The sequence below is a fragment of the Dromaius novaehollandiae genome, chromosome 8 (assembly GCF_036370855.1).
Source record: "Dromaius novaehollandiae isolate bDroNov1 chromosome 8, bDroNov1.hap1, whole genome shotgun sequence".
Lineage (NCBI taxonomy): Eukaryota > Metazoa > Chordata > Aves > Casuariiformes > Dromaiidae > Dromaius > Dromaius novaehollandiae.
In genome coordinates, this window is record NC_088105.1 from 31,551,248 (window position 1) to 31,564,646 (window position 13,399).

Here is a 13,399-nt window from a genome sequence, read left to right on the forward strand (position 1 = left end):
CCAGTGATTTTGCTGTTGGAAGGCAAAAAGGTTTTGAGGCTTTTTCTACAATGTCAACTTTTTTCTTGTAACTCTTGATATTAGTAACTTGCTATGTGCCAGCTCTTCTTAATGTGGTAGCCTGAGTACCTGTTACTGCAGTACTGTGTAAAACAGTGTCTTTAGTACTTCTTGGTCTGGTGCAGCATTCCTGTTATTTAGCGTGGCTGGGATGCTGTCTGACACATCTTCCCCTTGAAAAGTTGGGCTGTTCTTGCATAAGCAGGTGGTTCTTCCCACTCTGACTAGTGTATAAGCCAGGTGATCAAAGAGGCTTGCATAATTCTGTAATACAAAGAGCCAGTCTTTCATTTATTTGGCATAAGCAGAGTGCACAGCAGAATAGCTGTGGGCTAAGTGGCTATCAAATACTCAGATTCTCCGTCTTGGCTTCAGTGTGGATTAGGCCAGTGTCAGCTGATACACCATCTGGATAATTGTCACCCTGGAGATGACTTTCCAACATGATCCCTGTACCTAGAGCTGCCTGAAGGAAGATACAGCAAGTGGTGGCTCCTTGTTCCAGCCATGGTTGGGGATTTTGTGCATGTTTTAAGACTTTCAAGGGATTTCTTCTCTGTAAATACCTCTGCACAATGCAGAAGGAGTGGATCTGAGATCTGGAGCCAATTATATTTTTATCAAAGGATATGGCCTGTAGGTTTATAAGTACTCACATTCAGTTCTCCATCTCCACCTTGGCTAAGATTCTATAGGAATAAGACTATATGTAAGATATTGGGATTTGCAGCACTCTGCTTATTTTTTTTTGCAATTCAAGTGTAGCTGTTACTCTCTTGACAAATTTGGATACAGCTGGTTTAGCAGATTTCAAAATATGTTCTCTTTGCTATCAGCATTACAAAGGTGCAGGACTTGGTGAACAGTCTTGTAGGCATTTGGCTTTCCTTGCTTGGCCGTACTTGTTAGCTTTCTTTTTCAAAAGCCACCAATAGCAAATAAGTCTAGAAAAGCATGCTAGCTGAGTGGTCATTCATTTTAAATTGTGCATAATTTCCTAGTATTGATACTTCTGGCCCAAGGACACTCTGCTTTCCAGTTTGAGTGAGGGTTATTGTAGCAAAAGGAAAAGTTTTTCCACTTGAAAATTATATGCAATTTATTTCATCAGATTGATAGGGAGCTTTGGCACTTAGATGAGGACTGCATTTTTCATCAGGCCCACTGGTGTTGTTTGGTGCTGCTGTGGTTGGGGGGGGGGGGGAAGAGAGAGAGAGATTTCTTAATTTGTCCTGACATAATACATCATCTTAATTTTGTAAGATGGCAAAGGGTATTAAAAAAAAAAGAAAGAAGAAAAAAGAAAAACTGCATTCATTAATTGACCTACAACTTTTTCCCCATGAAGACCCCATTTTCAATTTCTTACCCAATTTCCTATTCACACTTCCAGCACAGTTTTGTTTTAACCTCAGTTTTCTTGAGGTTCAAGAGTTAAATCTGTTTAATGTCTGTTGTTATCCCAGGACACGTTATATAAGTGCATCAGCCTACTTAAAGATGAATAAACTGTTTAACTCTTTATAACAGCTAAACAGAGGAAACTGTTCATCTCACAACTCTGCAAAGTCAGCTACATTCATATTATTATTGCCTGCCTGGCTAGAGAAGAAGTCTGTGCGTAAAGAAAGGGAGAAGTGAAATCCAGACCATTTACGATAGCAATTTCCAATGAGAGCCGATAATCAATAATAACTCTCCTGCCTGCACAGCTCCATAGCATTCTGCATGCCAGTGAAACTCCTGAGCTGAGAGAGCATGAGGGAAAAAGAAAGAAAGTTGCTCACCACTCCAGGAACCTCCTCATCCTTTCCAGAGCAGCACTGCTATGAACGTGCCTTCTTCCCATCTCCTTGTAGTAAATCACCTTCGTGATCGGCTGTAATGGTTCCAGGAGGAGATGTAATGGTCCCTCCGTCTGCTCCCGACGTTGTCCCAGTCTCAGCAGCTCTGCCGCTGTCTGTAAGGGTTGGCTTAGCCTCTTGAGAACAATAAAAAGAGGCACCTGGTCTGATAAGTAGCTTTCTTTTCCGCTGGAGTGTGCAGTGTCTGGCAGAATCCGTTCCTCTTCCATTCATTAGCTGACCCCTATGCATGCGTTTAGTGCATTTCTTTTCTGTATTTTTTTCTGTACTCAGTCATCATGCTCATCTCAGGAGAAGCTGCACCAGCTGCCCTTTCAGCCCACGGCAGACGAACTTCATTTCCTGACAAAGCATTTCAGTACTGAGAGCATCACCGATGAGGAAGGGCGTCACTCTCCAGCCTTGAGGCCTCGATCTCGCAGTCTCAGGTGAGCTTCAGGGGCTGTCGGTTGGGTTTTTAAGGTACTTCACATGTGTATTACCTTTGTATGTGTGCTTTCAGTTCTAAGGATAGTCATTTGTAGTTGTTTCCTTACATGTTTTTAAAATTATGTTAATCAATATTTACCCCACCTTGCATAATCAGAAAGTATTTTTTTTTTAATATGTGACACTGAGGATTTGAGTTGCAAAATGGTTAGCATAGTCTGTTTTTATGTCTTCACCATAACATCATAAAGTAGTGATCCATAAGCATCACAGACTAAATCTGTAGGGTGTGGATTTCATTCTCTGAAGTTTCTTCCGGGAATTTTGCTGCATTAATAAAAGGGAATGGTTACAGTCACTGTTAATACCTTTTCCAGAACTGCTTTGGAAGGGGTATGAAAACTAGAGTAGATGAAATCAAAATCTTAAGTAGAATTGCATGAACACCCCAAAGCAATTTTGTAATAGCACTGAAAACAGTTTTCCTGCATTAGCAGTTGAAGAATTTTTATTGTTGCTTTAGAAAACTTGTTGCTCAAAGATAGCTGTCCAGGGGTTATTTCCTTGTGCTGTTACCTTTCCATACATAAACACAGAAAGCAACTAGAATTTCCCCTTTCTTGCACATCTCTGCAACACTTAATTATTTGGGGAAAAAAAATAGACAAACCTTTGTGTGTCATGGCAAAAGCCTTAAGTTATGTTATGCTTTTAGTGCTGTGCCAAGCAACTGAAAGTCTAGAGTTGTATACCTCCTACAGCATCTTATGAAACGAAAGGGATTTTTACATGCGTGGGGTAAGGAGGTGAAATCTCCCTTAGGCCTCTCATCTGAGAGGGTATTAGAGGTGGATATCACCTTTAAATCACTGGACAAGATCCAGAACCTCTGCCAGCTGGAAACACTGTATCAAGACCTAGGTTGTGATTTCTAACAGAAGCAAGTAAAATAGGCTCCAGATAGCCATTTAAATGCATGGTGAGTATTATGTCATGGCAGAGCTGACCTTTCATCATCATTTGTAATTATTTGTGTGTTCTAAACCACAGTGCAGGTTGCTTGGTAATTGCATATGGATCTGCTAAGTGTAGTTACACAGTAATCTACAGGAGCAGGTAAGTCCTGTAGGTAGTAGCACACTTAGCCTGTGATCTCTACAAATTGGCCTGTAGTGAGAGATTAGTTGCACGATTTGGACTAAACTGTTCAAGTCTCTGAATGATAATCCTACTGCAGTCCTGTTGCTGTTGCTCTTAACACTGGCTATCGCTGATTAGTGTAATTTTAGTAATACTAATTCATTATAGACAACAGCTACTGTAGGTAGACAACATGTCAGTAAAGTAATTATTGTCCTTTCTAACACAGATGTATTACTGCTGCCATAATGAAGTATAAAACACTATTGCTAATGTAAGAATGATGTAAACAATAAAATGAAGATCCTAATTTTGTTTTTTCTTATTAACATGGATTACCAACTTGTTGAGGATTTTACCCTTCTGAGCCACTTTTAAAGCAGAATTTTCATATAGTAGGTTTATAATTTCTGGCAAGACTAGATTAATTCAGTGTGTCATATGACTGTGTGATAAATCTTCTTTCTCTCCTGAGTACTCTCTCTAGTTCTCCAGCACTCTCTGGCTTTCAGTGTGATGATGGGCACCTTTATTAGTATTCCAAGACTTAGAATGAAATGACTAAATAATTTTTAGTTAGGCCTGATTTGTTCTTTACTTTGCTTATTGCTTGGAGTTCTGTGATGCTGTGTTACTCTAAAGCAGCCCCACCACTACCAGACATACATACTGGCCCTTGCCCCTCAAAAAGGAAAACTGGTTAGACTGACTTACTAATATTTGGAGATGTAATTGCCACTTTGACAGAGAGTAATGTCCTCAAAAACAAATAAATATTGAAATTTATGAAGACCAGACCTTATTCACTGCTCAACTTGCTTATTTTTTTGCTGACACAATAGAGTTAGCTCCCTTGGTAAGATGATATTTTTACTTGGTTTAAAAAAAAAAAAAAGTCTGAGCAGTTGCTATGCTGAAAATTAAGCAGGAATTCCCTAAAAATGTGGTATTTTTGTAAACATTTAATGGTCCCGTATTTAACCAGCTTCAATGAAAAATTGATGAAAAAAATACATCAGGCATGCTTTCCTTAATTGGCAGTCACGGTTTTGTAATTTAAAAGATGATCTGATATTTATGACTGATACATGAAAACATGTATTCGTTTTTCATGCTTTGGCTGCCATGTTAGCTGTCTTTTTATGAAAGGAGAATTGGTGTTTTCAGATGTCCCTGTCACATGCGGAGATTTGCTGGTTTTTGAGGGCTTCTGCAACCCAAGAGTTTACTACAAGTATCAGATAATCCTTTTATGCTCCTGGAGCGTATTGCCTAGATGTAAACTGTGGAAAAATCTACTTCTCTGAGTAGCAGTCTACCAGTTTCTAGTATCTAGCTGCAAATGAATATTAAAGAACTTCATACAGAACAGACTGAAGGATCAGGTGGGATGAAAACAGTAACAAAGCGTTTAGTCATGGAGAGTAGAGCACTGGCTGATACGCACTAACATGTTTGTGGCACCTCTACTGCCTGAGGTGTTTGGCCAGTGAGGCTGAAGATGCTCACCACTTCAATCATCAGGCCTTGCTTGCGTTTCTCCAGATGAGGCAGAAAATGTTCCCTCTAAGGGTCTGTATCCTTTCTGTGATTAAAAAAACTGAGGCTCTGGAGACATTTAAATCTGAAAATTCATGACCTGGTTTTGGGGACAAAGAAATTACCTTTTTTTAATGTGTTTCACTGACAGTTCCTCTCCTTGTGACAAAAACAGCAAGGTATTGAACACAGGAAAGCCACATTCCTTTTTTCACCAAATTTTGTCCCTTGCAAATCTCCCATGAAAATTGCTATGGGATGAGGAAGCAATCTCCCATTTTCGAAAGAGCACTTCTGTAAAGTAACCTTTTCTAAACCGGAGAAATGGTAGTTGTTCTTTTCCATCTGCTTTCCTGTGCCAGGGGGAAGGAGGTAGCCTGAAACCAGCTCTGGAATCCAAAATTGTGATGTGATTATAAAGCTGGTTGCTGGTGCTAGGACACAGTTCTCTCATCCACCTCTAAAATTACCAGTCTTCACCTGTTAAAACAGAAGACCTTACCTTCTGTGATCCACCCAGTCAGATACATTTTGGTGCTTACAGTGCATCTTCAGTAGAAGACCGTATTTGTTATTACCTGGAGAGAGAGTTCCAAAGTACCATATCTTAACTGTTTTCTCTTTTGGCAACATGACGTTCAGGTCACTAACCAACAGGGAGACGCCCATGCTGCAGTTCACTTCTTGTAGAACAGTCCTGGGCTTTACCTGAAAAACATCTTTTCTCCCAGGAGTAAAATGCAGGAAGAGAGTAAATTCTCTCACGAAGGTTGGCTTCACTGCTCAGTTTGTTAGAGCGGTGCTGCCCTCCACCCTGTCCCAGTTCTCTTCACTTGTCATCCGTTAGGAGTTACTAACGAATGGGAATGTGTGGAGGACCTCTGACATAAAAGCAGGATTAACTAATAAAGACTTCCTCAAGTGTTGCCTTTGTGCATTTGCTCTACCCACCAGTCTGCCTGTTTTTCTTGATCTCTCTTTGCATATCAGGGTGAGGCTGTCTAGGGAAAAAAGATTGGAGATTGTAGCATTGAATTTTTATGTAGTTGAAGTGGATGAGATCTTCCTTAATCAGATATGCTCCTTCATCTCTTTGGTAGTGCTTGTTAAATGCAATTCACCAACCTGACTTTAGATGTGCTAGATCTTGTCATTAAGAAGATACAGAGGCAATTTCTGGAGAATACCAGTACCAAAAAAAAACTTTTCACAATCAAGTATCCAGGGTGAGAACAAAGAATAGGTGGTGCGAAATCACACCAATGGCTCACATAGTCCACTGTTATCTTAAAGTTTGGTCCTACAAGTTGTAGAGCTCTCTCATCTTAGTGCACTGAAGTGTCAGATTTAATCGCTTGAGTAATCTTGGCTGGTTTCATCACTTGATGCTCCTGCCTGCAGACCGCGATGTTTGCCGCAAGCTGCAGAGGAGCATGCTACACTCCCGGCCGAATGCTGATTCAGGCAGCTACTGAGTCAGCAGAGGAGGGTAATACTTCTATATTCTGAAGCATAAGGGCATATCTTTCTTATGAAAATACATTCTAACTCTTTTGGAGATAATGTTGGTCTCTTTGTTCTCTCAAGACAGTGAATTCTGTGAACTTGATTTAAAAGCGGAGTTCTTCAAAATGATCAATTCTAAATTTATTAACTTTCAGTTTCACTCAACATCCTCATGGTTTTCTATTATGAGGAAGAAATATGTATTCATATTTGCCCTTTGTACTGCCCATTACTTTAACTTTATTGTGTTTTCTGTCTAAAGTAATCCCAGTCTTTGTTGGCATGCATAACAAATTCTGTAGTATTGGAAAGAGCTACTTGCAGTCCCAGTGTAAGTCTGTAGAAAAATCTAATTAGTCCTTGTTTTCAAAGCAATTTTGATTGAAATACATTCTTTTTCCCTTAATGTTCTCTCAGCTATATGTTAAATCCTCATTCATATTCGTAAGAAAAGCACTCCTAGTATAAAGAAGGGCTCGTGGAAGACAATTCAGCTGTGCAAAGCCAATTGTAGATAGTGTTTGTCCACACGCTAAAGGTAACTGGGGGTTCAGTGTTTGCAGAATGAATAAAAGATCTAAAAATAGGTAAACGGGTTCACACTATTGGAAACTCAGAAATGACTTTTCAAGGTGCTCAGTGAGAAAGCCTCATGCTGTTCCAATCTGCTTGCCTGGTCCAAAAAAAGTTTTGCAGTGGAACAATTATTGTATATTCCACTTTGCCTCAGATTTCCTTTTTTCTGACAGCACTAGAATAAGAGCCTGGTATGGACTTTCTGTGCTGTTTGCTTACAATTATGCAGGAAGAAGGATTCAGGAATAAATACTTAAAAAAAATTTCGAGTTGCATGTTTATTTTTCTGCTTTTTTTCTCTGTTGTATATATTGCTGTAATTCTCAGGGCATCTCTATTTTCCTAGCACTGGGCATGTTGTTTAAATTCAGAATTTGGTAGATGAATTCTGCTCTACTCAGCTCATTTGGTTGTTGTCTTGTCAGGAACCAGGATTAGGCCCCGAGGCCTGTTTTGCTCTTGTGGTCTTTGTGCAGCCCTAGATCCTGTTGGTCTGCTCTGTGGTTTGATCAACAGATGGAGGTTGGCCACATTTGCTTCTGCTTTATCTTCTCTTTTTCCAAGGGGAGTTTTCTGACTTTTTTCCTAGTACTGATGCAGTTTTTCTGAGGTCACATACTTATATATGTAATTCTCAGGGGAAGAGGAAGACTGATTCTCTGCTCACTTACCTTCAGCAGAAGGTTTGGCTTAGTTTCTGCTTTACGCAACATCAGCACTATAGTGTTAAAATTCCTTATTTTGTGTGTCTGGAAATGACTAAAGGCCTATAGTTTTAAGTTTACTGTGGACATTGACTTTTGAAATATGTTGTACCTACATCCAAATGAAACCTCCTTGTGAGGGGATAAACCAGAGAGGAGAAACAGGGCTTTTAGCTACGTTTTTCTGATAAATGCAGCTGTCACAGTGAAAGAAAAATTAGGTATTCATGAACATCCCGGTTTTATTTAGTCACAGTTAAACTAGATTTCGTAAGATTTAATTTATTAATGTAAATGTTACTCCTTGAAACAGAGCTGTCTATTAGCTATTTTCACTTTATAGCATCAGGTAAAGAAAGATACATGAGTTTTGACAAGTTGAAATCTAGAAACCTTTGTGAGAGAGATGTGTCACCGAGTGTCTACTGCCGTGTAATTTCATCAAGTGCAGGGAGGCTGAGGAAGGAGAAGAAGGGAGAGTAGTTTTTCATTCCACTGTTAAGCTTAAGGGGACAGATATTATTCTTCTAATGTCTGCTCTGCTGAAATGAAGAACTCGCTGCCAATAATCGTGTCTTTGACCTACCCATCTACACCAAGAAAAGAGGCAGTAGAAACCTGCTTTTTGTCTTGAAATGTTATGCACGTGCACAATATGTGTCCTCTGTCTTGCAGAAAATGTGTTCCTTTGTGAAGCTTGAAATATTGGACTGTTTTAAAACTGTCTGTGAAATTATTTGTGCTATATAGATGTGTAAAGCTTTTGCATTTCTAAAAGCTGCCGTGCTAATAAAATATATCGGAGCTCTTTTTTTCTTATTTTTAAACTCCCTTACGTTGTCCCTTAGTGGCATCCAGTTATCTACTCAGTCCTGGCTCTTTTTTCTCAAAGGTGTTATAAAATAACCAGTAGTGTCTGGCAGCTAGCTTTTGGTTAGTTAGTCAGTTATCCACATAATTACTTCTGTAATTTCCCAGGCTAAAGCTCAACATAAAAGATTACGGTGCAGTGTATTATGTTGCAGTCTTGCTGTAGTCAGCTAGATATTTAATTTGATATGTTATATTGGGAGAATTTTATTCAGAATGACAGTATGAACCTTGATCTCGGGTTTTATCCTGAGTTGCTCGCATGCTCTGTCATTATAGGTGGTAAAAAGAGGCATTAATCAATTTTAAAGATGAGCGAAAAAACAGCCAATGCGCAAGAAAGCTAAGTTATTAAGTGTTTATTTTCTTACTGATTAGTGGACTCTTGTACAAAGAATGTAAGAATTGCTTTGTTTCACAATTGAAAAATAAAATCACTGCGGCTGCTCCTAGGGCACCACGGGATGTGCTGGCAGGACAGCCCCAGCAGCCCGGTTTCGGCAGAGCGCTGAGCCTCCTGCGTTCTTGTGAATACAGAGTCTTGCGGCGAGGGGGAAGCACATGTTTTATTATAGCCCTAAGACAGCAAATACTTAAGCATGCAGAAATTTTAGGAGGACTGCTTTAGTGCTAAAAGGAAGGATGTACGTGCCTACATATTTCTGAAGTCAGTACCAAAGGGTTCATATATCCTCGTAGTTTATTCCTCACTTAAATCATACGAGGAAATAATTCGTTACAGAAAACTAAATTCTTCAATAACTCTGTATCAAATTCTTCAGCTCCAGATGAACTACCAGTAAATAAATGTGTCCGTGTCAGCATGTATGGTCTTAAAGAAAGAGGGATAAACATAGGCTAGGTAGGGATACTTGCCTCTAAATGGGATATTTAATTTTCCAGAACACCTTCATGGTATCAATAGCTCTCTATATTTAAATATTCTTGCCCTTGTTTTTATTATCTCTCATACATTACGTATGAATATAAATGTAAGTTTCTTTATTAGGAAAATTTTCCTTGATAAAAATAGCTATCCATCATGCTAATGGATATATTCTCCTAACAAAAAGAATATTAATGCAAATGTGTTTTGGCTTGGTATGAATAACCATTGAACATCAAAATCAGTTTATTTTCTCCTTTAACATAAGAGTTCAATAAGAGATGTAGTCCAAAGTGTGTTTTCTCAAGCTGAGGGATAAACCTTAATAAAAAGAAGAGACAGCGTTATCCATGGAATTCCAGCACCTTGCATGAAAAGGGATGGTTATTGCTATCCTCCGTGAGCCAGTGAGTTAAATTTTCTGTGAATTGTAAATTTATCTTCCTGAAAGAATGTTTTTCCTTTAAATAGGTTAGAAGCACGGTAGTAGCTTTAATGCAGTCAGAGTTTAAAATGTATTTATTCCACTCAAAGAGATTAATTTCATCCTTCACAAGAAAGTTTTCAAATATGTCTAAATTGATTCAAGATAAAATTATATATTTTGACATAGAGAAAATATTTTTAGCAATACGTAATACTCTTAAAATCATAAAGACAACAATCCTGTAGTATGTCGCATAATTGAAGCCCTTGCTTGTCTGGAATATTAAAACAATGTAACCAGAAAAATGGGATGCCGTAAGTGATCGTGTCTCTAGGGATTTTCTGCATTGCCTCGCTCAGGCCGTCCTCTGTGATGGAATGAGTCAGAGCATTGCATGCCGTCAGATGTGATGCAATCAGATGCAAGTCGTCTTTTAAAATTACCCAGACAGTAATATCAATGCAGCTTCTCAAGATTCAGTGCCCTGTTTTTCAGTGTGCATCCGTGGTGTAATCCAGAGAAGTATTCTGTTCCTATTGCTTGAGCTATTTATATATATTATTTTTAACTGAAGAAGACTATTCATGCTTCCCTACTGTAGTGTGGTGTTTTTCAAAGGAAAGCAAGTCACCTCAAATTCCTTGTTTCATTTTACTCTGCTGCTTTCTGACCCTACAGACTCTAGCGATACTGTTGAGTTCTTTCTGCACCCATCTCCTACCACTACCCTGGAGGGCAGTAAGGGAACCCGTGGGAAATAACATAACAAATGCAATGTTTTTAACACGTTGATGTGGTAGGTCTTACGTTCACCGAAAATAGGTGTGTTCTTTGCCTGAATTCATGTGTATACAGGAGTGTTAGTAGTTTTCCGATGAGTTAACTGTGACTTTTGGAAGGCTATAAACTCTTTTCTTGCTAGGATTTTCTCTGAAGTTCAGAACATGCCTGTTACTTAAGTGAAGTCGAAGCCTTGGAAGCTACCATCAATGTGGCAGCGTTATGACCAGTACTGGATTCTTGAGAGTTTTGATATGACAGCTGTCAAATGATAATGTATTTTCTTTTTCTCTCTAGCCCGGGTCGCTCCCCAGTTTCCTTTGACAGTGAAATAATAATGATGAATCATGTGTACAAAGAAAGGTTTCCAAAGGTAAGGAATCATTTTTTTAAATAATGCAGTCAATGAACTTGTGACAAAATTCAGTTAATTTGTAATACCCATTGGGGAAGGATCGCTTATCTTACCTCTTATTTTCAAGCAATGCAATTTGCTGAGAGTTTGAAGCTGTCCTCTGTACTTCATGTATTAATTTTGCAGTAGAAGAAAGAGATTGAATGTTTAGCAAGATCAGATAGAAGTGTGTAAAAAGCTTAGTGTATTTGTGTATGTATTTCATACATATTAAATTTCTCACATCTTTTTTTTGGCATGCCAAATGTGTATAGGAATGAGGACAAGAGCCATGCTCTGGCTGCTCAATATAAATGTTATTGTTTGAGGCCAGGGTCTCCATATATTCTGCAGTAATCCTTGATTTTTGCATCAAATACTGAAGCAGATCAAGGTTGGAGAAAGGATAATTTGCTTAGTTTCATATATACTTTAAAAAGCTAAACTTCATACATGCTTTAACAAAGCTATTTCAAACAGTAATTTAAAAATACGTTGAATAACATCTGCCCAGTGTTCCATGTATAATTGCATTAAATTTGCTTTATACTGATCCAAACTTTTTTGGTTTTGGTAGGCTTTACATTTTCATATTGGAAACACAGAATTCTCTTTAAAAGTCATTGCAAATTACGCTGGAGGTTTTTGGCAAAAGCAGGGTATGCCACCAGGACTTTTGGTACCACGGAAACAATGAAGATAGATTTAGGTTTTCAGAAAAGTAAATCATTTCAATGCTGAAGTGATCTGCAGTGAAAATAGGTTTTCAAAATGTTGAATATTGAAATCCGTGGACCCCAGCTTTGAAGATTAGCATCTCACTGAAATGAGTGTAAGAAGACTGTGTACCCTAGCGTTGTTGATGTGGCCAGAGTAACTGCCGTGCCTATCTGTTTTACCAATAGCAAAAATATACGTTTCTGGTGACAGGATATCAGGGCTTACAGTGATAGGAATGCCATGTGGCTATTGCTTAGGACATTAACAGTGATTTTCAGGATTCATGGTCTTGCCTCAAAGTTCTGAAAACAGCTTAATGTCTTGTGTCCTTCTGTGGGTCTCCAGGATAAGAATACAGACTCAGAGCCGGGATGTTTTTATGATCACTTGCATTTTCAACAAGTGTGTTCCAATTAATTCTTGTCGCTGGACCTTGTGAACATAGCTTTCACCTATGTCGTATTATTTTTATTCTAAGTAAAGCAATATCATTATGTTTTGGAACTTTTTTTTGAAACTAGTGCATTCTGGGATTTAAAATATGTTACTTAAGCACCCTGCCTGTTGGTGTTTAAGTTCCTGGACAGTAATATTTAAAAAGTAACTTGTTTATTCCTTCCTCTTAGGCCACGGCGCAGATGGAGGAACGGTTGGCTGAGTTCATTGCCTCTAACGCTCCTGAGAATGTGCTGCAATTAGCAGATGGGGTCCTAAGTTTCATTCATCACCAAGTTATTGAACTGGCCCGAGACTGCCTAGATAAATCACGTGAAGGTCTTATTACTTCTCGGTACTTTTATGAGCTGCAGGAAAACTTGGAGAAACTTCTCCAGGATGTAAGTGCTCCCTGGAAAGTAGAATATATTATTTTGATTGAAACTTTAAACAATAAGCCAGAGCTTTGATTTTAGGAGAGACAGCACAGACTCCAAGGGAAGGGCAGTGGGTGGTGGTGTCGAGAGACCTGAGCTGTTCCTGTCTGCTGTTGATCTACCATGGGCGGATTTGAGCAAGTCACTTCACCTGTGTACTTTGTTTGTACAAAAGTCAAATATGCATATGAGTAACTCAGAGGCAGTCTTTACCACTTAGGAAAATTGGTTTCATTCAGATGAAGGAAATTACTGAACTTACTTTCATGTACTTCAAGACTCTGACTTATTAATTACAATAGTGCCTTCAAGGAGTGAAAACACCATGGTTTGTAGTGTTGCTATAAATTTTTCATAAAAGAGTTTCTTGAGCTGAACTTAATTCAGTTGTGGGTTTTTTTTAGTACTTCGATGTGTTTTCTGGTGTTCAAAGCATATGAAAATACACAAGAGGGCACAAATTTAATGCATACTCAGTGCGCTTCAGCTGCTTATTAAAAATCACTCTTTTCCTTTCAAATGAAAATAATATTAAATTCAAAAAATCCCTTAGACTTTAGTGTTCCTTCATTCTGTGCAAGTGCCTGCTGTACTGTTCTGTAAGTTAATGCAGTTTGACTGAGAACAAATT

General features: G+C 38.6%; 1 protein-coding gene across 10 annotated transcripts in view; it reads left to right on the plus strand.

Annotated features, from left to right (window-relative positions):
• Nucleotides 1-13,399, plus strand: part of MAST2 (microtubule associated serine/threonine kinase 2) — a 205,478-nt gene that overhangs the window by 149,779 nt on the left and 42,300 nt on the right. For 8 of the 10 annotated variants that reach the window (XM_064516146.1, XM_064516152.1, XM_064516148.1 and 5 more), the window contains 3 exons: nt 2,199-2,353; nt 11,080-11,155; nt 12,523-12,732. In XM_064516146.1, coding sequence (XP_064372216.1) covers nt 2,199-2,353; nt 11,080-11,155; nt 12,523-12,732 — 441 coding nt within the window. The remainder of the gene's footprint in view (nt 1-2,198; nt 2,354-11,079; nt 11,156-12,522; nt 12,733-13,399) is intronic. The other 2 variants (XM_064516147.1, XM_064516149.1) reach the window with 1 other exon arrangement.